The 27,940-nt window shown below is 40.8% G+C and overlaps 2 protein-coding genes across 4 annotated transcripts; one reads left to right on the forward strand and one right to left on the reverse strand.

Annotated features, from left to right (window-relative positions):
- Positions 1 to 382: 382 nt before the first annotated feature.
- lrrc3ca (leucine rich repeat containing 3Ca) lies at positions 383 to 6,350 on the reverse strand. The gene is made up of 2 exons (XM_082543087.1): positions 5,635 to 6,350; positions 383 to 1,724 (listed from the first exon to the last, which is right to left on the reverse strand). The coding sequence occupies exon 2, from the start codon at positions 1,637 to 1,639 to the stop codon at positions 845 to 847; it is 795 nt and encodes a 264-aa protein (XP_082399213.1). The 5' UTR covers positions 1,640 to 1,724; positions 5,635 to 6,350; the 3' UTR covers positions 383 to 844.
- A 7,774-nt stretch (positions 6,351 to 14,124) lies between these two features.
- Positions 14,125 to 27,939, forward strand: top2a (DNA topoisomerase II alpha). Of its 3 annotated transcripts, none has more exons than XM_082543425.1 (35): positions 14,125 to 14,318; positions 15,011 to 15,157; positions 15,301 to 15,391; positions 15,508 to 15,571; positions 15,686 to 15,831; positions 16,033 to 16,130; positions 16,223 to 16,435; positions 16,750 to 16,923; positions 17,203 to 17,304; positions 17,417 to 17,554; positions 17,646 to 17,784; positions 17,872 to 18,029; positions 18,119 to 18,244; positions 18,960 to 19,070; positions 20,854 to 20,959; positions 21,107 to 21,216; positions 21,362 to 21,454; positions 21,533 to 21,647; positions 21,860 to 21,981; positions 22,342 to 22,490; positions 22,782 to 23,013; positions 23,092 to 23,226; positions 23,348 to 23,548; positions 23,687 to 23,882; positions 24,054 to 24,145; positions 24,233 to 24,385; positions 24,485 to 24,568; positions 24,746 to 24,946; positions 25,058 to 25,178; positions 25,651 to 25,809; positions 26,146 to 26,329; positions 26,411 to 26,466; positions 26,564 to 26,683; positions 26,810 to 27,048; positions 27,401 to 27,939. In XM_082543425.1, the coding sequence occupies exons 1-35, from the start codon at positions 14,301 to 14,303 to the stop codon at positions 27,548 to 27,550; spliced, it is 4,743 nt and encodes a 1,580-aa protein (XP_082399551.1). In that variant the 5' UTR covers positions 14,125 to 14,300; the 3' UTR covers positions 27,551 to 27,939. The 3 variants fall into 3 exon arrangements, with proteins under 3 accessions (XP_082399551.1, XP_082399550.1, XP_082399552.1); XM_082543424.1 differs by having other exon boundaries at positions 14,126 to 14,318; positions 25,648 to 25,809; XM_082543426.1 differs by having other exon boundaries at positions 14,126 to 14,318; positions 24,239 to 24,385; positions 25,648 to 25,809.
- The last annotated feature ends 1 nt before the right edge of the window (position 27,940 follows it).

Genomic DNA, 27,940 nt, shown 5'->3' on the forward strand with positions numbered 1-27,940 from the left:
TAGATAAACCACCAAATCTCTCAAATCTATCCTCTTAAATCTTTAACAACCAGAAAAAGGCACGTCTTTTTATATGCAGTTATAGCCAGAGGACATTCCTACACACACACACACACACACGTGTTGAATGCACATGTTGTTTAAGGCATAAGGTAGCAGGAGTTTTCTGTGAAGTACTCCCTACATGTAGAGCCAGGTGGACGTTGACTGTTCTCATCGATATGGTGCTCTGGTACTGTAGCTGCTATCAAACTCATCACAGAATAACTGAGTATTGCTTCATTGTGCATACATCTGCAGGGAGACATGAGAAGTGATGCATCTGCAAAAGAGTGACTTTTCCAAATGCTGTATATATTTTCAGCTCAGTTCAATATAAGAAACCCCCCAAAACAACACTTCACTTATATTATAGTGGTGAATACTGTAAGGACTTTAATGGGAAACAGATGTACAGAGTTCCATACTGTAGTGTTGCCTTGTCCTACAGTTTACATTGCTGTTTGATGCTTCCTCCTCACTTGTCTGTTTGTGAGAGAGGTACATCAATGTGCATGCACCACTGGATAAATTCTATTTGTATCCCCATGTTTGGAGTTCAAGAAAAAAGATGCCACAGCTTTTACTTCTTTAGCGCGCAGACTAAACCATCAACTCACCCAACGAAAAATCCTAATGGGCTGCTGAAACATGAATTATTCATCTGGGCTAGGTTGCCTGGTTTTCTTGTGCAGGCACATGTTTTATTGCCCAACTTGGCTCCGTGACAACAGCTGGGCAGTACCTCAGTCCTATTTGTTGTGGGATACCATTTCAGTTCCCACGCAAAGCTCCATCATCAGTCCTACACCACAGTACTAATGGTGGAAGATTCCTCTGACTTGCCCTGTCTGCTGGGCAGTGACTTGAGATACTCCAGATGTCGACGTGCGTCCTCCTGATTAGCCCTGACATAGTAGACAAGGTAGGAGATGACCATGGTGAACCAGCCAAACATAACAACCAGCATGGCCACATCTGTAGTCCTCTTCATCTCCACACAGAGGTCTATGTCCGGTGCCAACAGGAAGGCAAGTCCTTCAACTCCTATTTTCTCAGGTTCTGAAGTGTGGCACACAACGCCTGTCAGTGATGCAGGCTCCAGGTCCACACGAGGCATGGCCATCTGCAAATTGCAATTACAGTGCCACGGATTGTTTGTTAGGTTGGCGCGAGCTCGCAGCCCCTCAAAGGCATCAGGGGTCAAGTTTCCTAACTTGTTAGAAGAAAGGTCCAGGAACTGTAGCGTGGAGCCGAGGCCTCTGAACGCACCTGGTTCTAACTCACTTAGTTCATTGTGTGAAAGGTCTAATTCAACCAGTTGGGTTAAACCGGCAAAAGCATTTGTTGGAACTGTGGTGAGTAGGTTAAAATCCAGGTAGACACGTCGTGTGTCATTGGGGATATCCTGCGGGATCTCTGTGAGCTGCAGGTTGCTGCAGCGCACCGTCTTGCCGCCACTCTCGCTCTCGGTGCAGTAGCAGTTCTTGGAGCAACTTGTGGCAGCATGATGAAAGCAGAAGGTCATTAGCACCAAACTATGCAGCAGCAAACACATGACCACCGAGTGGCGTAGCAGCCAGTCTGCAAGAAGGGACATTGTGGGATACGGTGGGCATGCTCCAGGGAGGACCACCTCAGCTGAGGGCTGAAGTCCACGTCAACCTCCCCAGTAACTGTTGAACCTGTTGCATAAAAAAACAACAGAAAGTGACACAGGCTGTGGGAAGTTTACCTTCTGAAAGCAAGAAATGAAGAGCACCTTGTACAGTGAAAAACGTTTCTTTTGTAAAACACTGATGATTGTAAATGTTCTTCAGAAGCGGTGATGTTATTTAAGGGAGCAACAGGAGCTTATCTAATTGCACTGTGGAGGCAGCGGGAATACTGTACGCTCATTTCAGCGTGTTGCCAACTGGCATCAACTGGTGTTTCCAAGAAACTCAAAGGATCAAAGATTCCCTTCATCCCAGCACAATAAACAAGCTAAGAAAATACTTTGCTGTCACTGTGCCTCTTTTATAATTGACATCCCTGCAGTGCAGGGCTATTTCAGTACACATAGACGGGCATTAACATAGTAGTGTGACACTAAGAGGGAAAAAAATGTTCTAAACAAAACATAACTCCACCTACATTTTAACTTTTTTTCTTTAACGTCTTTTGTCACATTTCCAGATTTTTTATTTAACATGTTCTAGTTTTACTGGGAAGTGCAAGTAACACAGAGATAAGAGCTTGTCTTTGTGTCCTGTAAATGATAAAACTTTTATATTTTGTAGGCAAGTCTTTGAAAATTGCAGGTCAACCCACCTTAACACACTTCATTAATAGCTGATAAGGGCTTACTCCTATCCTGTTACTAATCCTCTTCAGGAAAAACTCCTTAAGTCAGTGTAACGTTAGCGCTGGCCACCCAATCCTTATGCTGAGGTAAATGCTAATGCCCCCAAAACAACTAAACAGACAATGTGATGATCTGCCTTGTTTGAAGAGAAAGAAGAATTCACCAGGCTGCTTAATTTCTCCAAAATGGTCAGGGACTGAGCAAGATCCACTTACCAAGATTAAAAATGAAATCGATCTCTAAGTACCTCAAAGTATCACATGACTGGGGGGGTTGGGAGTAGTGGCACTGGTGGTGTGTACATGAGATGCAGCTAAAACCCTCAGTGCACACTAGTTAACAAATGAGTGTCAGACAACCTCAGTAATGAGCCATTTGGGGAGACTGATGCAAAGCACAGACGAAGCTTGTGCTATTAAGCACTGACTGCTGCGGTTTGCCTCCTTCAGATATGCCATTTATCCATCTTCATCAAGGCCAGGCAAAGCAACTTTCAAAGGATTTCCCTCTGCACTCTGTGGCAGCAGGGTGTACGAGAACGTAAAACAGCACGACAGAAAAGCTTAAAACCCAAGGAAATTAAGGGTCTTGTACGGCTAGTGTTATGCTTCTGTAAAGGCAGTACTTTTCCCATCACATAGCATGCCAGCCTGGTATTTGGCTGAGAGATAATGGGGGAGCAGAAGTAAAAGGGCTGGTGACAGAGATGGGGAAAGCATGTGGGTGAGACGGGGAAATTGGACACACAAGCACAGGGTTGTGAGAGAAAGAATGATATCACAACGATTTAAGGAGAGGGGTAACATTGCAGTGACAGCACAGAGAACATTGCGTGACACTAATGAGAGATCGAGGAAAAGGGCAGATGTTAGTAAGCCAAAGAGGCAGCTGACAAAGACAGCTGGAAGAGAAAGGATAGGCAGGAGAGGGAAAATGCAAGGGACACTTGTAAATAAGATCAAGACAGTAGACATGGTGTAAGCTGGATGAGTAGCAGGGTGGGGCACAGGTCTGCAAAAATAAAAAATTAAGAAAAATCTGTAATGCATTTGCAAAAGATTGCATGCATGCAAATATTCTAGGAACAGTTAGTCTTCTTAACGTAATGTGATAAATAACGATGCAGCTGGCACTGCAAATGCATTGCTTTTGCAGCCACAGGTCAATCTCTCACTTCCTAAATTCACTGCTGTCAGGCCTGCGCACACTCTGGGACCATTTTAATATGGAGCAATGACGTGGACACACACACCCAGACATCCGAGTCATTAAGATCTCATATATGTTAGTGTCTGTTGTGTGTAGTCTCACAACAGTAGCCTATTGCGGCAGCTGCGAACACCACGTGAATTTTAAATAGGGGAAAGTGGGGTGATTTGTGCCAGTGGGGAAGTTGTGCCACCCCCTGTTTCTAGGGAACCATAGAAGAAATTGGTCATGTGACCACACATTTTTGAACAGTCAGCCATTTCACTTATCCTGCAAAGAAGGGAACGACACTGCATGAGAATTAAGCACATTTAAGTTAAGAAAACAACAGTTTTTCGGTTTTCAAAGTAAAATTTCTAGGCTCAAGGTTTTTCGGTTGATTTGTCTGAGCAGTTATAGACAAGTTTGAAAACATTGCACAAATGTTTTAATGCTTTGACAAGCTACACTGTGTCCACACAGCTAGCATGATGTTAGTTCAAAACTGCTGGATGATGCATTTTTTCCAAAATAGTAGGGTTGGAGTGATTTGTGCCAAGGAGCCTGGGTTAAGCTGTGTCAGTGGCACAACTCACCCCCAATTATGAATATTTTAAATATATTATTTTATTGTAATTGTAGCTTTTATTTCTACAGTTTACCACTAAAACTATACTACAATCTTAATTTCAGACCAACAATTAATACTAGACTATCATGCCAAGGAGTTATAATGAGGAGGACAGGCAGGGTTTCCACTCCTTTAGAGGACATGGAGAAGGGGGAGTCCATTCGTCAGGTGGCAAGGAGGATGAACATATGCAGGATGACATTAAAACAATACAGTGAGAAGAGAAGAACTGGACTTGCCAATCAAGTCTTTGATGAGCATAGGAGAAAGAACTGGCAGAATATATAAAGGCACTAGAAGCAATGTTTTATGGTCTAAGTCCCATGAAATGCCTTGAACTGGCTTTTGAGTATGCACAAAGAATCTTTTATAATCAGTTGCACAATTTACCACAAGGTATTCTTTCCAAAGGCACAACTTACCCCACACCAGGGGCATGCTGTGCCACTTTTTTTTTCCAGAAAGCTGTATTTCTTAAATACTATATTTCCGATTCAAAGTGATTGTGCCCAAGGATGCACCACATCCTAAAATATATGTACATATTTTATTTGAAAGCATTACTGTCACGGCCTCGCTTTAAAGTCACGTTAACTAAAAACTGGCACAATTCACCCCACTCTCCCCTGAGCTGACAGTTATTTGTGGCGGCCTGGGTAAACAGCAACAAGGAAAGGACAAATGAACATCCTCGATATAGCCTGTTTAACTTGGATTGGTCCTTTTAATGCAGGCCAAATATTATTTCACTGATTTCAGCTCATGAAGCCCTATTCTGGATACACTTTTCTGGCTCCGTGCAGCAAAACACTGCACTCGGTAGATTTCCATTTCCAAATAAAAATCTTTTTGACTTGACTTAGAGAGCAGTACAGTAAACAGTAATACTGCCGAGCAGCCAGCTCTTCTGATGCAATGGCTTTCACTCCGTGCTGGAGATTAGAAAACTGTGTCACTGACTCATCAGTGTATCCTCAAGATTGACTTGAATCTTCAAATCCTCAACGTAAAGTTTTACAGCCTGGTGATGCCATTAGTTTTAAACTTTAATTTATGATAATGACAACACCAGCTGACATCACAGGAGCTAAAATGAGTGGCTTAAACCGGCTACCGGGTCCTGCAGAAATACCAGTTTTCCTCACGTACAAGCATCTGGTTAAAATGAACTGAAAGCAGATAAAGGTGATACCTCGTGGAACCGATACCTTTGTTAAGTTTGTCTTTCATCCTGCTTATAGTCAGCATCATTAAGCGCCTTTTCCCAACAGCAGCTACGTTTTTAAAATCTTTGTTTAAACGGCGATTTTATTTTTTATTTTTATTTTTTGGTTTTTTTTTGGGGGGGGGGGGGGATTAGCTGCATAAATTATCACAAAGAACAAAAAACACATGCATCGTGGCCAGTATCACAAACACAAACACTCACGTCTTTGCCGCTTTCCCTCTTCCTTCCATGGCGCGTTTCTAGGCAAGTGTCCAAAAATAATATCTTCCACCAGATCAGTGCGCTTTCCAACAAGCGACTTGTTCGATATTTTGGTTCGCCTCCAGTAAGTCCTCCTGCAGCTCGTCAAACTTGCGGCGAAAGCCGCTCTGGAAACTACGACGCTCCAGTGGAAATGCCCCTTCACTCCAGGGCTCTCACTCAGAGCAGCCTTTTAGTTTCCACGCAACGAGAAAACTAGGCAACATTGCCCAAGCCTCAGCGAACTGGCAAGCAAACAGAGCGAGGGCATGACTTTCAGTGACGGCGGTGTCTCACTGACTTTGATCCAAATACATGGCAAAATTGATATTAATGCACAGTCTCACGGCGCATTTACGCACTGGTCGGATATTTTCTGCCACTGCTTGGAGCTGAGTGCTGGACATATATACAGAGGAAAAGTCCATGTGATGGCATGACTTAATCCATTCATTCGTTTGAATCTACTAATTGCTGGGATTGACGTGAGTTCAGTGTGCATGCATCAGGTGCCAGGAAAGTAAAAGAGTGTCCCTCCCACACCATCACACACAAACGCAGAAATGAGCACATGCACAATGCAGTGCACAAACATGGCTCGGTTGTGCTGGCAGCCTACACTGATCATGTTTGATCTGAAGCTTGTTGTTTCAAACATGCAGCCTGGCTGCCAGCGCTGTGGATCTTTGCCGGTCTCCAGTCCCCTTTCCTGCCTGCTGCCACCCGATAAGGATGTCCAATCAAATCCACTATAAAAACAGACGTGCATGGCCACTAGCCTGGGAGAGCCTGCCAAGCAGCCAGTCATAAGGTATTAATGGAATTAAAATCAATAAAATGGGATACTTCACCCAAACTCCCTCCCTGGTGCTCTGGAATAACAGAAGGCATATGATTCACTTCTTTTTTTTTCTTTCATTGATAGTGATGAATGTGTGCTAAGGAAGAGAGTCAAGCATAAACATAAAGAATTTTTGATTATTTGAGTTGAAATACAGTATTTTATGCATCTATGAACTGCTTTTTGTATAATCCTGGAGCAGTGAGAGATAAAGAATAAAATAAAATAAAAATCACTGTTTTCCAACACATCCTTTTCCAATTCCCATCCCAGTGCCTGTTTCAATTTAGAACGTATAATTTCTTTGTCTGTCCAGACATATTACTGTAAGATTATTTTAGGGACTAGTAATTGTTTGTGTTATGAGATCCAGGCTGGATAAAAGCATCATAACACATCTGTGGGTCTCAGTCCTCATGAGAGATACATGAAACATGGCGTTCCGTGCTGCTGCTCCTTCTGCAGCCCTCAGGTTATGAGACTGCTCTTGTCAATTAGACAAGGATCAGATAGGTGGAAAAGCATATGACAGAGAAACAGCAGAAAATAGGATTACTTTCCTCATCGACAGAGGAAAGTGCACTGGCAGTCAGTCTTTCTCAGCTTAATCAGATTATTTTAAATGCTCCACGGTGGTTGGCAGCTAGATGGTGCATTAAAAACCATGCATTAGTCCTGACAGAGTACACTTCCAAGTGGATCAAAGTTTCCCTTTTTTTTCTATGTAACTGGGGGGGCTTATGTCTGCATTCCTGATCAGCTTCAAGCGTCCTCTGTATTACCCCAGTACCTGTGCAGGTGGCACACCTACAAGCTAACATTAATCCATGAAGTCAAATTGCTGAGTGGGGATTTGGCTGAGAAAATGCTAGCACCAAACTTTTTACAATGTCACCTCAAAAGGGTGGGAATGTAATTTTTTTCTATGTACTCTGACTTCTAGTGGAACAAAGGGACTCATATTAAGATAAGATAAGATAAGATAAGATAGAACTTTATTAATCCCTCGGGTGGGTTCCTCTGGGAAATTAATGAGATCCCGCTCTTTCATTCTCATTTGGTCTGCTCACACAAAGTCTTACACATGCATACATATATAGTTAAGTGCACAGGAACACGCACACGCTGTCTCCTGCTCCCAGGTTACTCCTCCTCAAGATCAAAGCCCTGCCTTGTCTTTGTGAATACAACACTAACCTTCTTTATTTATTTATTTCATCGCCTGTCTTGAGCCTTTTAATCAAAAGCTGTGAGAACAGTGTATTAAAAGGATTTCTCGCCTGCTTAGGTCACCTCACCTCATCTTCTCTGCGAGGAGTCTTGTCTTTGAAGTCTGATATTATTGACATTGAACAATAGGGTGCCGATATGAAAGTATTGCAGATATTCATTTGAGCCTTCGCCACTCACAGAGCTGCGGCTGCCAGAGCCATTTCAAAAGCTTCTAAGTGCAAACCTTGGAGTCTTAAATCTCACTAAAAGCAGGTTATGAATGGCTTTATAGCGGTATGCTGGAAAACGGTGATGTTGTTTCTGTACATAAATCTTGTTTTTGATATGCTCCAGGGCCGTGGCTCTCACTTTCAGATTTGTGGGTAGGAAACCCAAAAGTGGAGCTACGTGGTCAAAAGATGTATCAAGGATAGAAAACTGTACATGATCAAGTTTTTAGAGTTAGTCAGTTGATCACAGTTGCTGACATGTTGATCCCATAGACTGTGTACAAAAGATGGATTACCACTGTGACATTAACCAAGTGACAGAGAATTACTGGAAATTACTGTCAATGTTGGTTTACGTTTAAAAAAAAAAGATTTAAAACAACATTCTGAGCAACTAAAGCAGAATTTGCACAGGTGTGTTTCCGGGTGAAGCACCCTCGCTTTTCATTTTCTTTGAATGGGGTGACATCAAGTGTTGCTGAACTGAATTTTTGATATGCCTCTTCACTTCGCTCATGCTGAAAGTTAAGGGAAAATTCAACCTCTGGAGTTGCAGCACAGGTGTCAGCATTCGTGTCATGTCAGCGCAGCCATTTGCCAATGAAATTCATGCATCCAGTCTCTAGTCTGGAGCCTATCCCTGCCTACCGTAGGGCAAGAGGTGGCAGTAGCCAATATGATGCAGGGCTAACACAGAGAGACAGACAACCATGCACGCTTACATTCACACGTACAGATATTTAGAATCACTACTTAACGTAACCCCACTAACTGCGTAAAGAAGCCGGAGTACACGGGGAGAACCCTCGCAAACACTGAAAGAACATGCAAACTCCACACAGAAAGACCCGGAATTTCTGTGGAAATAAAATCATGCTATGCAGATATGCTGAGAGAGCAACAGGATTTCATTGTACAGCTCATTTCAGTTTTATTTCAGTTTCACTAAAGGCACTTGTATTGTAAGGTAACGACCCAACAATAATAGAGAGAAAGCCCCAGCGAACAACAAACCCCTGTGAGCAAGCACTTCGCGACAGCGGGAAGGAAAAACTCCCTTTTAACAGGAAGAAACTACCAACAGAACCAGGCTAAGGGAGGAGGAGCCATCTGCTGCGACCAGTTGGGATGAGGGGAGGGAGACATAATAAAAGACTCACTGTAGAGCATTAAGTGTAAAAATGTAGCATTTCATTGTTGATTGTTGCAAATAATCAACCTGTTGCTAACAGGCAGCTAACTTGGCTACCTGCTGATTGAAGCTCCTTTTAGCTTGTCTTTTTTGAGGGTCGGTTGTTATTGCCATGACGATCACATGAGCAAATGTCAGGAACGCCCACATTTAAGAGCTGAAGCTTGTGAATCCTGCCTTGAAGTGTCTTCCCCTGCAGCAGCAGATATTTGAATTACATACAACACCTTCAGTTAAAATGGCCACAACCTTATTTATTCAGATCTTATTTACTAAGCCTCGTAGCAGTGCAAACAGGTTGTACAGCATTATACATAAAAACTAACCTTCAAAGTTGACATGAAGAGGGAATTTAGTAATATGGACTTACCGTAAACCAATTTTTGTACGAGGCTGTGAACATACGAGGAACTGCAGCATTTAGCGCTTACATCTTATTTTTATTTTTACTCCCAGTGGGTACAGCGTGACAATTCTTTAGCATCAGTAATGTTTTTGTATGTTTATCATTTTGATTTAGTGCTTAATAAAAGCACATGTAGAAAAAAAGACTACCGGCTTGAGCTGCTCACCATACACAAAAAGCTTTACATGACAGATCTGCAGACAGAAACATTTAGGAAATAAGGTTGTTGAATATAATAAACTGTACTGTTTGGGAAAACACTTCATGGTAAGATTATTTTTAACAAGTGTGATTAAATAACACTGCATCACCGATTGTTAAATTTTAAATGTTAAGTTACTATTGTTGCTCGCAGTTGCCTGCAAACACAGGATAGAGGTGGTCTGAGCTGCCCTTTCAAACTAATAATAATTCTTAGTCCCTCACTGTATTCACAATGACAGCCAGGGAGGGGTGTTCACCTTAAAGGTCATGTTGTGGACCTCCAAGGACACAGCTGGAAATGTGACGGTCAAAACATGACCCAGAAAGCAACCAGAGGAGAAAAAAATCTGTATATTAATGCTGTGAATTTTAGACGTTTGCTCTAAGATGTTATTTTCCTTCCTAAACACTGTTGTCTCTAATAAAAAGTGTTAAACGTTTAAATATTGAGTAACACTTCCTTCTTCCTCACATGCAGCACAGCCTGAGCTACTGAGATTTAGTTTTCTACCTTAAGCCATTCACTGGCGGTCGTTTTATCTGTCACACACCTTGAAATTGACTGAGCCAAAATATCCACAGTGGACCTGAAGCTGTAATTTTGTTTTCATTTTAGTTCATTGTCATCATTATTATTTTTTTGGAGTTCTCTCTTATCCTGCTACTCGCAGGGAAAAGCCTTTGCCAGGAAATAATTACACACAGTTTGAGGGGAATTTAATCAAATATAAGTAAAATCCAACAGAAAACACTGCTGTGACACTTACTCGTCATAGAGAGTGTTTGGTAGCACTTTATATAAGGGCCTGCTAAGGGCATAATTTCCAAAATCTGAAATTATGATGTAATTATATTCACCCACAAATACTTAGGGTAGCAATTCAATTTTTTACAGAAAATAAGAAATGATTATACTATAAGTAATTTTAAGATAGTTGTTATTACAGTTTTATAATGCAGCAGATAGTTTTATGTTCAATGGTGGACAACAAAATTGATACATATACCCTATATTTGATGAACCCCCTTTCTAATAAAATAAACAAGACTTTTTAATTGTATCAAATCACATCATGATTCAGTTTTCTTTATATAGTGCCGAATCACAACAACACAACTCAACAAGTCAACTCAAGCAACTTCACATTGTAATGTAACCATTCAATAATACAGAGAAAACCCCAACAATCACGACTCCCTATGAGCAAGCACTTGGCAAAAGTAGGAAGGAAAAATCCCCTTTAACAGGAAGAAATCTCCAGCAGAACCAGGCTCAGAGAGGCCATGAATCTTCTCTGGGGTCTTCCTCTTTTCCTCCTGGTTTGCAGCTCCATATTCGGCATCCTTTGTCCAGTTTATCGACTATCCCTCCTCTGCACATGTTCAAACTGTCTCAGCTCTGCTGCTCTTATTTTCTCTCTAGTCTGTTCGACCTGAGCCGTCCCTCTGATTTACTCATTTCTAACCTGTCCATTCTGGTCACTACCAATCAAAATGATTCCAGTGCAGGGTCATTATTAACTCCAATATCTTTGGCTCATCTTTTGTGGTCTATGATAGATGCAAAGCCAAAATAAAGAAAATTATCTTTTTTTTTCCACTCTTGGCTGTCACATCTTTCACAAATCCCAAAACGCTCTCCTGGACAAGCTCTGACAAGCTTGTCAAGTGCTCAGTTGGAGCAGCTCTTTACCTGTCACACTAATATCCGTAAAGGAGCCCTTTCCTTGTAAGACACTGTTCATCAAGCCACATCAAGCATCTCCTTCAGACAGCTATCAACACATCTGTGACACTCCAAGTTTCGTTTTCTCCCACCGTCCCCAGCAGTCAAGCTTCAGAAAACACAGAGCCATCAATAAATAAACAGGAAGGCAGGTGGTAGCTACTGAGAGTGTCCATCTACTTTGCAGGGTGACTATTTTTGGATGCTAAGTACTTAGCATTCCTGTTTCAAACTGCCCACTTCTGCTAGATAAGAGAAAGTCTGTGTGAGACTTACACAGTGTTTAAAAAAATCATTTGCCCTCATTAAAAGTAAAAAATGCAACAGAAATATATAAAATCAAAGGTTTATGTATTCTATTAATCATTAAAGAAAATTTTCTTTATATTAGATAGATAGATAGATAGATAGATAGATAGATAGATAGATAGATAGATAGATAGATAGATAGATAGATAGATAGATAGATAGATGAAATAGTCCAGATATATAATATCTGGAATGTAAGAAATAATAATTTTTGCATGTTGTTTTGTATGCATTGAACAAATGTGATATGTTGATCTGATCAAAATTCTGCACCCTTATTGTAAAGGTACTGCATAAACTGTCTGTTTTCTTTTTTTAAAAACAGTCTTTTTTTAAAGCTAGCATGTCCAACCCTGTGTTCATTGAAAGTGTGAGGGCAGCAGGCACATTCTTTTAGATTTCTTAAAGGAGATAACTCAGTCTTTTTGGCTGAAAATACCAAGCAAAAAAATATCAGATAAACAGTGCAAAAAGTGCTCGCTCCTTCATTCATGTGCGCAGCTGTGGGTGTATTAGTGTACTTGCAATCCACTACATCGACCGGACTGAGGCAGCTCTACTCAAGCTCCTCCGCCTTATTATTACCATGCTAAGGTCAGATGAGTGGGCAACATAGCAGAGGAAGACAGATAAGAATGGTAGAACGGTAGGATAAATCAGGTTACTGCATTTCCATTGACTGATAACCACAAGACAAGAAATATGAAGAGAGATGGTTGCTTAGAGCTGAATAAAATTGTGCTACTGAAGTAATGCTTTCTTAGCATCACATATGAATCTTTTTATCCCAGTAAAATAGAGGATTGGGGAAAAAGTGAAGGTCTAGCTGATAAATGACTAAAAAACACAGTTTAGGGGTATCGTGCAGCTACATGGGAAGAGTCCAGGACAGGAAGGAACAATATAAAAGAAGAAATCTGATATTGAACACTAGACAGATTTTAAGCAGTTCCTGTATTTTATGCAGGTAAAAGAGAGACAAAGGAAAGAAAGTGGCAGAGGTGGTGATAAATCAAGTGAAAGATCCAGTACACTCTAGTGTAAAAAGAAAAAAGAAGTGAGCACCATGGTCCCAGAAAAACAGAACACTTTTCTTGCAAGGCAAGTTTTGTACATTTAAAAGGCCACTCATGCTTTATATCCCAAGTGACCAAAAAGTGTCAAAAATCATAACACCAGACAACAAAATCCATTTCCTTTTTCCCTTTTTCCTCACATCATGTCCTCTTTTTCTCTACAGTTGGGGAGTTGGAGGAAGGAAAGCGACATCAATCAGGCTATGGTCCCTTTGCCAGCGTCAGTGGGGGTCTGAGCCTGCTGACCCTGGATCTCAGTATTAGTGAGCTTTTGTTGCATGAGCAAGCCAGTCTACAATCAGTCCACATCTGTAATGCATTTGAAAATCTTTCTTTTAGTTGAACTGGTGTGAATGTTTATCTGAAACAGCATTTTATTTCCTATGTGAGGTGAATCTCTTACCTGTAAAACTACTTGTCTGTTATGAATGCATGAGTTGTTGGAAATGTGATAAAATATGCATAGATGTTCAAGCTCCCCTCCTCAGATATGACTTCTGATTGGATTATGCAGCTGACTTTTTTTTCCGAGTTTCTCTGATCTCTGTAAATCCTGAAGGATTATAAACTAACATGTCAGCCTTCAAAGACTCTTGCCTCATCAGTGTCTTCTTTTACATCACGTTCAAACACTCATGTCTACTGAAAGATATTTTTTTGTAATTAATTTTAGTATATTTTTTAAAATAATTTTTTGCCATATAGAATGCGGTATTTTAGTTGATTTGTAATTTCTTTATAACTTCGTCTTAGTTTGTTCCTTTATTGTGTGTTTCTGGAAATTGTTATGATAGTTACTATTATTATTATCATTGTATTACAGTTGATAAAAAGTGAAGATTCACGTTTGAGACTGCTCAGTCCGCCTCTATTAAAAAACGAGAAACGTGAAATCATCAGAGAAAAAAAGCTTCGTTTGTACTTGTAGAACAAAAATTCAAAGAACATTGAAAACAAAACAGTAATAATAAAATATAGGTCGCATTTCTTCATTAGACACTATCAAAATAGAGCTGACAGGAATTTTTTTAAATCCAAATCAAGGAAACAGGCTATTTTGTTTCCCTCCTAACCCTTTTCCTGTCTGTTCTTGAATTCCCATGCACGTAGGTTACTTCTTTTTGAATGCTGATTGGCTGTGATACAAGAGATGGGTGGGCTCATGCCACTTTTACCGTCTACGATTGGTTATTTAACTGAAAAAGAACGGATTTGCTGCTCTCATTGGAGGAATTCGTCACGCGCTCAGTAGTATGATTGGTCAATATAGCTGGCGGGAGATGTTGCCACAAAATTTCGAATATTCATACTGGGACCTCAGCTCAGGCAGCCGTTATTATTATTGGGGGTAGCTGGGATTTATTTAGCTTGTTGCAAACCTAGAGTGTACTATATTTCAAACGAAGGGCTTTAACATTAAATACAAGAAGAATGGCTGAACCGTTGAAGGTAACGTTACTGTCGCTTTCATATTTGCTGCTAACGTGTTATTAGGCTTACGTGCTAACCTGCTACAACTGTAAGCTAAACTTCTAAGAAACAATTAAAGGCACTTGGCTAACGTCGTGAGCTGCTTAATGTAATAGTGCGCGATGTTTAGACGTAATAATGCACTACTTGCAGAGTGTCCCTTTTAGTAATTTAACAACTAGTCCTAACTCTTGGCACAGCAGCTTGTAAACATTAACTATAGCTAATGCTGTTAAGCCAGTTGAAATGGTGTTACCCCTGCATTCATTCTCCTCGCATTATTTATTGTGTTTGAAATAAAAACTGTCCTTAAATACTGAGCTAAACCCTGTCCTTGAGCCTCAAATGTAATCAGAGCCAAGCAACTTCAGGGGGGTGTTTTCTCTCCCCCCGTACATTTACATTGTTGTGTTTTTGTGCAGTAAAACATGCAAAACTGTCAGCAAGTAGCACTATAGATGATGTTGATCATTATATTAAGGTTTCCTGCAGTACAAAGATAAGTCCCATCTTCGTTACGGTGCAAGGCCTATAGAAGATATCAGTATATTGATATTATTTTCATTTATTTTTTGCACTGTGTGAGGTTCAGTTGCTTTCGTTATGCATGATGACAATAAAGAGTGTTGAATGATGAATCTTAAAAGATAACCTTGTGTCGTTTTCATCAGGCCTTTTTGGAGAACAAGCCGGTGGAAAAGCTGAAGAAGGATCCTAAGCGGCTGTCAGTGGAGAGAATCTATCAGAAGAAGACGCAGCTGGAGCACATTTTGCTCAGACCGGACTCCTACATAGGCTCTGTTGAGCCTGTCACTCAGGTAAGAAGTTTTAAAATTTCTTTAACAGTCACGTGTATATTTAAAGCAGTTTTTTGTTTGTTTTGTTTTTTGACTGCACAATTATGGTTCTTATTGAATGAACACATGCAAGCTCCTTGTGATTATTTAACTTTTTTCATTAGCAAATGTGGGTGTTTGATGAGGATGCTGGACTGAACTGCCGTGATGTGACCTTTGTGCCTGGGCTCTACAAGATTTTCGATGAGATCCTTGGTAAGTAAAAAGCTCTTGCAATTATAGATGTCCATGACAAACCTTTATTAAACAGTGTTTTAGCTCCAGTAAAATGTACCGGTAGTAAAAATAGATTTTACTTTCTCTTCCCATAGTAAATGCAGCTGATAACAAGCAGAGAGATAAGGGCATGTCCTGCATCAAGATCAACATTGATCCGTGAGTTGTGTATAATGGTGCACTACCAAGTTTAAGATATTAAAATACAAAGTAACTCTACTACAGCTACCAGCTGACAAATCAAGCGCTTGTGTATATTTTTGTTCCTTTTAGTGAAAACAACACCATCAGTGTATGGAATAATGGGAAGGGTATTCCTGTGGTGGAGCACAAAGTGGAGAAAGTCTATGTACCTGCTCTTATCTTTGGACAGCTCCTCACTTCAAGTAACTATGATGATGACGAGAAGAAAGTCACTGGTAAGATTGATACATTTGAGTGCTTTATATAATACTGATTGTTTTCTGTCATTCTTAATGAGAAAATATTCTGTATAATTACAAAGGCTCCCTTCAACATCATTATGTCCAACACAATTAATGCTGAAATTTTAGCGTTTTATTAGGAAAAAAGCCTAATTTAATGTTCAATCTGTTCCTAACTCTATAAATGTTCTTCAGGTGGACGAAATGGATACGGTGCCAAGCTTTGCAACATCTTCAGTACAAAGTTCACTGTCGAGACTGCTTGTAAACAGTCGAAGAAGTGCTTCAAGCAGGTATGAAGGAAGATCGACCTCATTTCCCACTTTCATTTTTATGTCTTGATTGGGGAGAATGTCATTTTCTGTTATGCCCATGTCTTCCATAGACTTGGTATGACAACATGGGCAAAGCAGGGGAGGCTAGCATCAAACCGTTTGATGGAGAGGAATACACTTGCATCACCTTCAGACCAGATCTGGCCAAGTTTAAGATGAGCATCCTTGACAAAGACACAGTGGCTCTGATGACCAGGAGAGCCTATGATATTGCTGGATCCGCTAAGGGTGTCCGGGTGTTCTTCAATAGCAAGAAGCTACCAGTAAGTTACTGTGATCTTTAACTTTTTTCCGTTAACTCTTAATGTTTTGGGAAGTAATTTTATTAAGCTTTTTAATATATTATGTGTATTTTAAATGTTGACTGAAGACTTCATTCACAAAGTTAAACCTAAAATCCAAAGCTTTTTGTGGACTTGTAAAAAGTAGTCACTTACCTGACTTAAAATTATTTCTACTAACTTCATTTAATGAAATATTTGATGTCAGCAAGACAAATCTTACATGTTACGTCCTAATTTGTTCAGGCTAAAATGCATTGAAAACTGATATAAACTGTATGAACTTCACACTTAAGGTTACAGGTTTCCGTAGCTATGTGGACATGTATGTGAAAGACAAGGTGGATGAACTGGGTGGTCCTCTTACTGTCATCCATGAGACTGTCAACGAGCGCTGGGAGGTCTGCCTCACCATGAGCGAGAAAGGTTTCCAGCAAGTCAGCTTTGTCAACAGCATTGCCACAACAAAGGTAATAACTCAGTGCATTGGATTTGATCTAATGCATATATTGTGTCTATGTGTAGGCTGTTGTTAAATCAGTAATTTAAATGATTAAGTTTGTTGGAAAGCTGTCTAAATTTACATCTTTGAGCAGCTCTGAAATAGTTTAAGAATGATTGAACTAGACTGAGCTCTCTTGGCAGCCAAGCAGAAATCCGGCTGCTCTCCAGCCACTTTGTGTCACTATGATTAAGACCTACGGTGTTTATTCTCTAAATGGATCTTGTTTTTGTCCTCTGGACTTTAGGGAGGCAGGCACATTGATTATGTGGCTGACCAGGTAGTTAGCAAGCTCATTGAAGTGGTGAAGAAGAAGAACAAAGCTGGGGTGACAGTCAAGCCTTTCCAGGTATTCATTTTATTTATTTTTTTAATGAAAATGAATATGTAAGTGTATTCCGTAAAAATGTTTGTTAACAAAATGCACAACTGAGTGCGCTTCACGTTTTTTTTCCATTTAGGTGAAGAACCATATGTGGCTGTTTGTCAACTGCCTGATTGAAAACCCCACCTTCGACTCTCAGACCAAAGAGAATATGACTCTGCAGCAGAAGAGCTTTGGCTCCAAGTGTCCCCTGAGTGACAAGTTCATTAAACAGGTGCTGATGAAAAGCCACCAGCAGTGTATTTCTCACAAGTTTAATCATTCATCGATTTCACTAACTGGTGTCCATCCTTTGTTGCACTTAGGCCACATCTTGTGGGATTGTGGAAAGTATCATGAACTGGGTGAAGTTCAAGGCTCAGTCCCAGCTCAACAAGAAGTGCTCGGCTGTTAAACACACAAAAATCAAAGGTGTGCCAAAACTGGATGATGCCAACGATGCAGGTAATGTGCGCCGCAGTCGGTACAGTCCAGCATCCCGAGAATGGAGATGACCTGCAGTCCTACTGTACTCACTATATTTTCTCACAGGTGGGAAGAACTCCATTGGCTGCACGCTGATTCTTACAGAGGGAGACTCAGCCAAGACACTTGCTGTGTCTGGGCTGGGAGTGGTCGGAAGGGACCGCTATGGCGTCTTCCCTCTCAGAGGAAAAATGCTCAATGTCCGGGAGGCTTCACATAAACAGGTTAGGCTAGCAAAAATAATGATTGCTTGAATCATCTATTTATTTAACAGCTGTAAGTAAAACTTGTTTGATTTTTTTTTTCTAATCAGATTATGGAAAACGCAGAAATCAACAACATCATCAAAATCATCGGTCTTCAGTACAAAAAGAACTACAGTGACCCAGAATCCCTCAAGAGTCTGCGCTACGGCAAGATCATGATCATGACAGATCAGGTGTTTTGGCTGATCTTTATTTTCACTCCTTTCCTATCTTCCCGTGTCTTATTTGTGTTGATAATATTCAGGATGTTCATGTTTCTGTGCCTACATATATGTAAGAATAGGTCTTTGTGACCATAATGGTTTTCTGTCCATACTGGCCCTGAAGCCTTTCATAAGGTGCTGCAGGAACAAATGGTGGTTAGAGCAGGTACAAATCCAGTGTAATGTTAACTGTGAGCCCAGTTTTAAGAGGAAACATGCACTTAACCTGAGGAAGGTATCCTTCCCCTACAGCTGTGAAGAGAGCTACTAAGTAATTTTCACTGAGCATGACTTTGAAAGCTATGACTCAATTTAGATTAGTGGGGCAGCTGAAGCTTCATATGAGCCTCAGATGGATGTTTGAGTGAATTTTTAGTTTTTCTTCATCGAGCAAGGCTTATGAATTTTGTTCATCATTTGCCAACACTGACTTTCAGATGGGAAAAACAGGATCATCACTACGATTTCTAGTAACAATCCACATGTCCTCTCACATATATGGGGAAATAGAATCTGAATTGGTGGATGGATGCATGTTAAAGACGGACTTCAAAATCCCAGCCCACTATTAAAAACTATTTTAGCGCTACTAATGTTGTCACAGAGCACTTTACTAACCCTTTTTTGTCATCACTCACACACAATTACTTTGTTGCAATATATCTGACCTGTGTTATTGTCACAGGATCAAGACGGCTCCCACATTAAGGGCTTGTTGATCAACTTCATCCACCACAACTGGCCTTCGCTGCTGCGTCACAACTTCCTGGAAGAGTTCATCACTCCCATCATCAAGGTATGTAGATGCTCTAAAAAGCCCTTTGCAGACTTGCCATGTGCAATATTGTTGGCTTCATCTGGCAGTTTACATGATGTGTTCTTTCATTCAGACATGGATCGCTTACAACTTCATACCTACAATAGCAATAGAGAGAGTTGTGATGTGCCATGTTTTGTTGTTACAACACAACCGAGTAGGGATGGGTATTGTTTAGGTTTTATCCGATACCAGTACCAAACCGGTACATTTGAAATGGTGCTCGAACCGGCGCTTAAAGAATGGAGAACACAAAATTGGTCCAAAAACCTCATTTTCAGCTGTTTTTTTTTTTTTGTAAAAAGATAACAATGTTAGCCTTTTCTGCAGCTATAGGGGATTTATGGCATCACTCTTGGCTGGAAGCAGTGCTTAAACAATGGAAAAAAACAAACTTTGTCCAAAAACCTCTCATGTTTAGCTGTTTTCCACTTTTTCTTTGGTCATTTTAGCCTTTTTGGCCAGGGTGAAGGGAGTATCTGCCATCAAACAAGAAGACAGCCGCATGTAACTACGACGGTGTTTGCTAGTTCACCTTACATGCATTAATGTAATAACGCGGTTAGCCTACTCAATGTAAATTACACACTAACAACATTAAGCTACTCACGCAGAGAAGAACAGCTGCTGCTGCCATCATCATCCGTCATCATTTCTGCTACACTGGCAGGGCTAGGGGCCAGGACTCTCCTCTTCGGGTTTTTGGGGGATGTTGCATAACAGGCAACCCACCGGCAGTAGATGTGCTCGGTGTGTCTGCGCTATCAAATACGGCGCAGTTCTCGGCTTTTAACAAAATGCTGTACGTCGCCAGATGTTTCATCATGTTCGAGGTGTTACCTCCTTTGCACAGTATCACCTTAAAGCACTTGTTGCAGGCTGCTGAGTTTGCATCTTTTGCTGTAAAGTACAGCCAGACTTTGACCGCTTCGCTTTGGGCATTTTTAATCTGTAGCTCTGCTCTAAAAGAACGTACGTACCTGGGCCCGACTACTAAGCTTGCAAAGGTAAAATGATTGGCTGGAATCCAAAGTGTATGACATCTCAGGGGGAAAAAAAAAAGCTCCGAAATAAAGCAATGAAATGTTCGCTGCTTTTCGGTCTGGTTACTACCGTTAGGGTACCCATCCCTACAACCAAGTAATATGAGTTTGTTCTTCTAAGACAGGGGTGGGCAATTCCAGGCCCCGAGGGCCAGTGTCCTGCAGGTTTTAGATCTCACCTTGGGTCAACACACCTGAATCACATGATTAGTTTGTTACCAGGCCTCTGGAGAACTTCAGGACATGTTGAGGAGCTAATTTAGCCATTTAAATCAGCTGTGTTGGTTCAAGGATACATCTAAAACCTGGAGGGACACCGGCCCTGGAGGCCTGGAATTGCCCACCCCTGTTCTAAGATCTTATTGTTCTTATGAGCATTCTTCGCAACATGCACACATTTGTTTTGTTTTTCTTCCCTCAAAGACACCTGAGAGATGCACAGTTGAGCTATGGCATGTGCTTATTTGTTAATGTGACTGAGTTTTTAACCATGTTGGAAATTTGAAACGATACTGCCATCTGCTGTCAAAACCTCAGAATACTCAGAGCTTAATGGAAAGCTTGGTTCCCCCCCCCTTTTTTTTTTTTCTTTTTAATTCCAAGTTACTTTTAAATTAAAAATCCACATTTTTTTCTAATAATGTTAAAATGTGAAAAGCTTTAAATGACTATGCGTCAAGAACCATGGTGATGGACATCTTATTTCTGTGTCTCTTCAGGCGTCTTTCAAGAAAAATCAGCTGTCTTTCTACAGTATTCCTGAATTCAATGCATGGAAGGAGAGCCAGCAAAACCACAAATCTTGGAAAATAAAATACTACAAAGGTTTGTTACAAACCCCTGTGTGGTAGTAAAACGGACAAGTAAGCAACACATAATGCATATGGCCATTGTCATTGTTATAGTTTCTATATTGTTTTGTTGTAACTTGTACCATCTCTTTTTTTTCTTTTGTGGCTATTGCCCATCTAGGTTTGGGAACCAGCACATCACAGGAAGCCAAGGAGTACTTCTCTGATATGCAGAGACATCGTATCCCATTCAAGTACTCAGGACCTGAAGACGATGAAGCTATCACCCTTGTAAGATGTTAGCCATCTGTGTCGATCATTCCTTGGCCAATTTATATTTGATCTGGACTTTTTAAACATCCTGTAGGCCATGACTAACAGTTGGAGCATTAGTTCTTGGGTCTGTTTTTACAATTCTTTTTTTCTCTCTGGGAAGGCCTTTAGCAAGAAGAAAGTGGAAGAGCGAAAAGAGTGGCTTACCAACTTTATGATTAACAGACGCCAGCGCAGAGAGCACAACCTGCCTGAGGTAATGTCTGTGCAACTGGTGAACTCAATATCTTGTTTCTGTTCTGTTAAGTTTGACTGTTTTACTGTCTCTTTGCAGGAGTACCTGTACGGTCAGTCAACCAAGTCCCTGTCGTACAACGACTTCGTCAACAAGGAGCTGGTACTTTTCTCCAACTCTGATAACGAGAGGTCCATTCCCTGCCTGGTGGATGGTACGTGAAATAATGATAATTAAGAAAAAAGGAAAGATTTAAAGCCATTAACTAATTATGGAGAAATAGAAAGCTGAGAGTTGTCCAGATCCAGTTTAAAATTTAAGTCATTTGAGCATGTGTTCAGGGAAGGGTTTGCTGAGTCTTCTTGACAGGTGTAAAAGGTTGTGAACCGCTGGTCTAATGTCTGGATGCATTTGTGTTTACATCAGGACTGAAACCAGGTCAGAGGAAGGTGTTGTACTGTTGTTTCAAGAGGAACGACAAGCGAGAGGTGAAGGTGGCACAGCTGGCAGGCTCAGTGGCTGAGATGTCGGCCTATCACCATGGAGAGGTGAGGTGGCTTTAATGTGTGGGTTTTGTCAGTGTGTTTCTAATTTAGATTCTTGGTTTGACTTTTCAGTTTAACTGTATCATTTTTATGTTCAGAAAAATGTTCACTTCTTTTTAAATAGGCTTTGCTTTTGAATACTGTATGTTATTAGCCATCAAATTCTTATATCTAAGGGTAGCTGTCAATTTTGCCAGAACTTGAATTGTTACACATGGAGAAGGTTCCGGTAAAATAAAGTTTATTTAAAGGAAAGTAGAAGCAGTGATCTTTCATAGAAAGATTTAAAAAAACAATGCAAGTCATTCTGGCTGTACATAGCTGTTTCTGTTGTATTTACTCTAAACTCTTTCTTGTTTTCAGGTCTCTCTGATGATGACCATCATTGGTTTAGCCCAGAACTTTGTGGGAAGCAACAACATGAATCTCTTGCAGCCTCTGGGACAGTTTGGAACCAGATTGCACGGTGGCAAGGACTCTGCCAGCCCTCGATACATCTTCACTATGCTCAGGTACGCAGGATTTCTCATAGATTTAATAACGAAGTGCTTATGTAGGGAGCCAGCAACCGAAAAGAGGCTACTATTGGTCATTGTTAAGAAGGCTTATTGTAGTTAAACCGCTGTCACTTCTTGCACTGCTACATCATGCATTGTGGATGAATGAGTTGTATGTAAGTGTGTAGAACTATCAGCCCATGTTCTGCACTTTTTTTCATGAATCTAAAAAAATGGGGACAGTTTTTTACATGGATTAGTTACTGAGTCACTAACGAAAATTCTCCCACCAATCTTTACTTCTAGCCCCCTCGCCCGCCTTGTTTTCCCAGCAGTGGATGACAACCTGCTCAAGTATAACTATGATGACAACCAGCGCGTAGAGCCTGAATGGTACATTCCCATCATCCCCACTGTGCTTGTGAACGGAGCCGAAGGCATCGGCACAGGTTGGGCCAGCAAGATTCCAAACTACGACATTCGTGAGATCATCAGCAACATCAACCGTATGCTCGACGGCGAGGAACCTCTGCCCATGGTCAGGATGGTTTCCTGAGATCTGCCATGTTGGGTGATTTGCTGTGCAAAAACTAAGTGCTTGTTTTTCCTCCTACAGCTTCCAAATTATAAAGACTTCAGAGGCACAATTGAGCAGGTGATGGATAACCAGTACTTGAATAGTGGAGAGATCTCCATCCTTGATTCGACCACTATTGAAATCTCTGAATTGCCTGTAAAAACATGGACACAGGTTGGTCAATTAAGTCATTTCCAGAACATTTTGCCATATGTACGCATAGTGTTTATTAGATTGACTCAAATAAATACCCTCTTACCCTTTTGCTGAACTCTTCATGTACTTTCTCGTCTAGGCTTACAAGGAGAATGTGCTGGAGCCGATGCTGAATGGCACAGAGAAGGTTCCTCCTCTCATCACAGACTACAAGGACTACCACACTGACACCACGGTGCGCTTTGTGGTCAAGATGACAGAAGAGAAGCTGAGGGAGGCTGAGGCTGCTGGCCTCCATAAAGTCTTCAAGCTGCAGAGCCCCCTCACCTGCAACTCGATGGTAATGATTGCCACTTATTTGCACACATTCACAGCAGGATGAATAAAGTCGTCTATTGCTTTCCTGTGAAATTTCAAACATTTATCCACATATTTCCAAACCCTGTGAAGCATCAGCATTTTTCCCTTTGTTTTCCAGGTTCTGTTTGACCACGTGGGTAGCCTGAAAAAGTATGAGTCTGTGCAGGATATCATCAGAGATTTCTTTGAGTTGAGGATGAAGTACTACGTGCTGAGAAAGGACTGGTTGGCAGGCATGCTGGGAGCAGAGAGCGCCAAGCTCAGCAACCAGGCTCGCTTCATCCTGGAGAAAATTCAGGGCACCTTGGTCATTGGTAAGTGCAAAGTTTCAAATAGATTCTGTGTTGTTGTTTGTTTGTTTGTTTGTTTGTTTTCAAGCACATTTTTCAATAACAGTGGAAAATCCTGTATATCTTCTGATATAGTTATTCATAGTTAGTTTGGTTGTTCCTTGATTAGTATTAATGCTGTCCGTGTGTGTGCAGAGAACAAGCCAAAGAAGGAGCTGATCCGCATGCTCCAACAGATGGGCTACGACTCCGACCCAGTCAAGACTTGGAAACAGGCTCAGGAGAAGGTGGGACACTCTGATTCCGACAGTTCCAACAAAGTTCAGCTACAACAGAGAGGGATGTTAAATAACCATCTGTGTGAACTCTCTTAGAATGAGGAGGAGATGGAGGAGGAGGAGGAGGAGGGGGAAGGAGGAGAAAAAGATGACTCGACTGGACCGGACTACAATTATCTGCTGAGCATGCCCATGTGGTTCTTGACAAAAGAGAAAAAGGAGGAGCTGTGCAAACAGAGGGATGCTAAGGTGAGCTATGCGGCAAACTTAGTGATGCTTTAAGCTTGAAATGGTAGATTATTAGCTCCTGTGTTAAGGTCGTGTGTTTCTGTCCTAACTCTTGTACAGGTGACAGAGCTAAACACCCTAAAGAAAAAGAGTCCAGCAGACCTGTGGAGGGAGGACCTTGCTGCCTTCTCTGAGGAACTGGCGGTACTGGATCTTTTCTGTCTTCCTCTTTTCTTTTCCTTTTTCTGCTTTATATCCAATCGGTGCACTTTGTTAGTCATGTGATCAGATTGTGATAATGTTATATCTAAAGAACAACTGTGATCGGTGCTTTTGCTCCTGGTCAAACTTGTGATGTATTTTTCTTCTTCTTGTGTTTAGCGGGTTGAGGCAAAGGAAAAGGAAAATGCCACCCTTCCTGTAAAAACTGGAAAAGGCAAAGCAGTAAAGGTGAAAAAGGAGACTTTGCCCACTCCACAGGGCCGCCGCGTCATTCCACGTGTCACCAGCACCATGAAGGCTGAAGCTAACAGGAAGGCTGATCTGAAGAAAGGAGAGGGCAAGAGAGGAAAGAAAATCAAGGTATGTTTTCATATGTGATTGTGCATATAAACTGTTTTTTACATTAACACATTCAGAACAACAAACTGCCCAAAAGTAACATTTTTCTTGACCTCATTTCTGTCTCTGAAGAGTGAAGATGTTGTGATGAAGATGGAGTTTGGAGAGGATGCAGAAAATACAGAGCCGGTTGAGGAAACGGGCTTAGCTGCACGGCTGAGCAAGAAAACCAAGACCCAAGCAGCAGAAAAAGGTAGAAATGACTGTTCAGGATATCGCCTGGAAATCATTTCAACTATGATCACACACCTCTGCTTACTGGTGTAACCACGAAGCTCTTTAGTGAGATCTAGTGGCAAACCTGTAACAATACACATTTTGCAGACTTGACCTCCACAATCCTCGCTGGAGCAAAATCAAAATTAGCCTCAAGTTTTGAAAATTTCCGGCTCTCAACTAAATGATATTGTACTCCGCCAACATGGATACAAACTCCATTTTTGGGGAATTAAAGTTTAGATTATGTTTTCAACAACCTAATCCAAACTATGCAGACGTTCCTTCATGCACACAAAACTGGATTGTGTAAAATTTGGTGCTTGCTATAACATTCACTCAAAAATGTTGATAATCATAAGCAAGTTGCTATAATAAATATCAGTTTGCACTTAAATTTTACATTGTTGTTTAAGTTCATAAAGAAGTGCATTTCTCGTGTGCAGCAGCATCAAAGACGGGCAAGCAGACCACTCTTCAGTTCAAGCCTGTTACCAAGAAGCCCAAGAAAAACGCGTGGTCAGATGAGGATGTCGGCCTGTCGGACAGTGAAGTAGAGGCAGAGGAAGCGGCTGCCCCCAGAGAGCGCGTAGAACGGAAAACCAAAGGTGAATCTGCTTGATGGCCCACACTGCTTCCTCTGCTGATGGATAACTCTTTAAGTGGTGTGATTTCCTATTTATTTATGTTATGTTTGTCACACCTAAGTGTTTTAGATAATTAAAAAATGTAAATATTAGACCAAGATAATAGAGTAAACATAAAATGCTTTTTCTAAATGAAGGTGTTTATTATTAAGATTATTAACTTATCTGGAAATGAGCCAAATTGAAGGGTTTTTGAGCAGCATTTTAACACCTCAGCTTCTCATGCTTGTTTTCTTTGACAAAGCGCAGCATTACTAAAGCTGCCTTTTCATTTTGTTCTTTTTTTTACTGTTTAAGCTGCGGTGAAGTACAGCATGTCTGACAGTGAAGATGATTTTGATGACTGGGGGAAGAAGGACGCTCCAAAAAGGAAGGCTTTAATAAGTGACGATGATGATGCAAGCTTCGCCCCAGATCCCAGCACTGTGTCGGACAATGATGTGGACTCTCCAGCTCCGCCTCCCAAAGCTCCAGAACCCACGTGAGTATAAGAAAAACCTTAAAACGTATCTTTCTTTTGTTTTAATGTACCTTAAAAACAAACCTTGTCTTTTGTCTGCAGGAAGAAGGTAGCAAAAAGCAAATCGACAGTTAAAAAAACAGACACAAAGTCGAGCTGTAAGTATTTTCATTTAGGATCATAGTTTGATGAATTTGCGAAATGTGGGGCCAAGGCTCTGAGGACTGGATATTTTGTCTCTGTGGCACTTTACAGCTCTGTCAGACGATCAGGAGCCAGCATCCAAGCCTCCAACTCAACGTAAAACCAAAGAGGCCGCACCGAAGAAGCCCGCCGCTGCCAAGAAACCAGCTGCATCCAAGAAGAAGGCTGCAGGTAACACAGATGTTTGTTTGGTCTTATAAAGGTCACAGGTAGATTTGAGCACATGATCATTATAAAACAAAGAAATCAACAAATTTATCTTTGGAATGTCGTTTTTTTTTTCTTCTTTTTCTCTAGATGTGAAGCAGCCATCTATCTTGGATGCTCTCTCTAAACCCAAACCTGCGTCCAGGGCTCCTGCTGCCAAGAATGTCCCGTCATTCGACTCTAGCGACTCAGAGATTGAAAAGAAAGCTCCCGTCACAAAACAGAAACCTGTTCTTAAACGTAAAAAGAACCTCAGTGATGACTCTGACAGCAGCTCCTCAGATGACCTCATGTCACGACTCAAATCCAAGACGACTGCTGGCACCAAGGTCAGTTTTTATACTGAACACTCGTTTTCTATTTATGTGTTACGTCATAAGATGTGATTCAAGTATTTCAGAAGTTGGCATATTCCTGCAGTACAGTAGCCCAACCTCAGGAAGTAAAACTCTAAATATAAAATGAAATACTATAAACTCTGACCACGAAAAAGTGGCTCAACAATGAAGCTATTAAAAGAATAAAAGTAGCTTTTTAAATGGTGACATTTGAAATAAAACTACTGACTTAAGTAGAACAAATGATTCTCTGCTACACATGTTTAGATTTTAAAGGTTTCCTGTATGCATCCTGTGCTAATATAATCACTGTTAATCCTTTTAATCTCCTTTTCTGCTACAGAAGAGCAAGAAGTGGGAAGAGGATGAGAGTTTCCAGGTTTCAGACCCTGAAGAAGCCGCTCCTGTAGCTGCAGCACCACGGGATAAACCCTCACGGGCCCGGAAACCCATCACCTACAACCTGGACTCAGATTCAGATGAAGATTTTTAAATAATAGTTCTCAAATTGTTATTTCGAAAAGATGAGTCATAAATGTTGTAGTGTGCCATGCAGGTAATATTGCACTCATTTTATCTGTTGAAGTTCAGCTGCATTTACACTCGCCTCATATATGGACCTTGGACCAGCAATCTGTAACCTTTAAATTAAAAAAAGACATAAACAAAAACTCACCATTGTTTATTTAAAAAAAAAAAAAATCGTATTATTTCAAAGAGAAGGGGGAAAAAAGCTGGTATACAAGTCTAGTTTTAATAGTATTTGTTCTTAGCTTCTAGGCGTATTTTGTAATCCACTTGTTTGTGTTTTGTGCTGTCCTGTAAATATTTCTTTGGCTGTTCAGTTTATACCTTTAAAAAATAAAGTTTGTTTTTATTGATT

The sequence above is a fragment of the Aulonocara stuartgranti genome, assembly GCF_965226115.1.
Source record: "Aulonocara stuartgranti genome assembly, chromosome: 8".
In the NCBI taxonomy this organism is placed as follows: Eukaryota; Metazoa; Chordata; class Actinopteri; order Cichliformes; family Cichlidae; genus Aulonocara; species Aulonocara stuartgranti.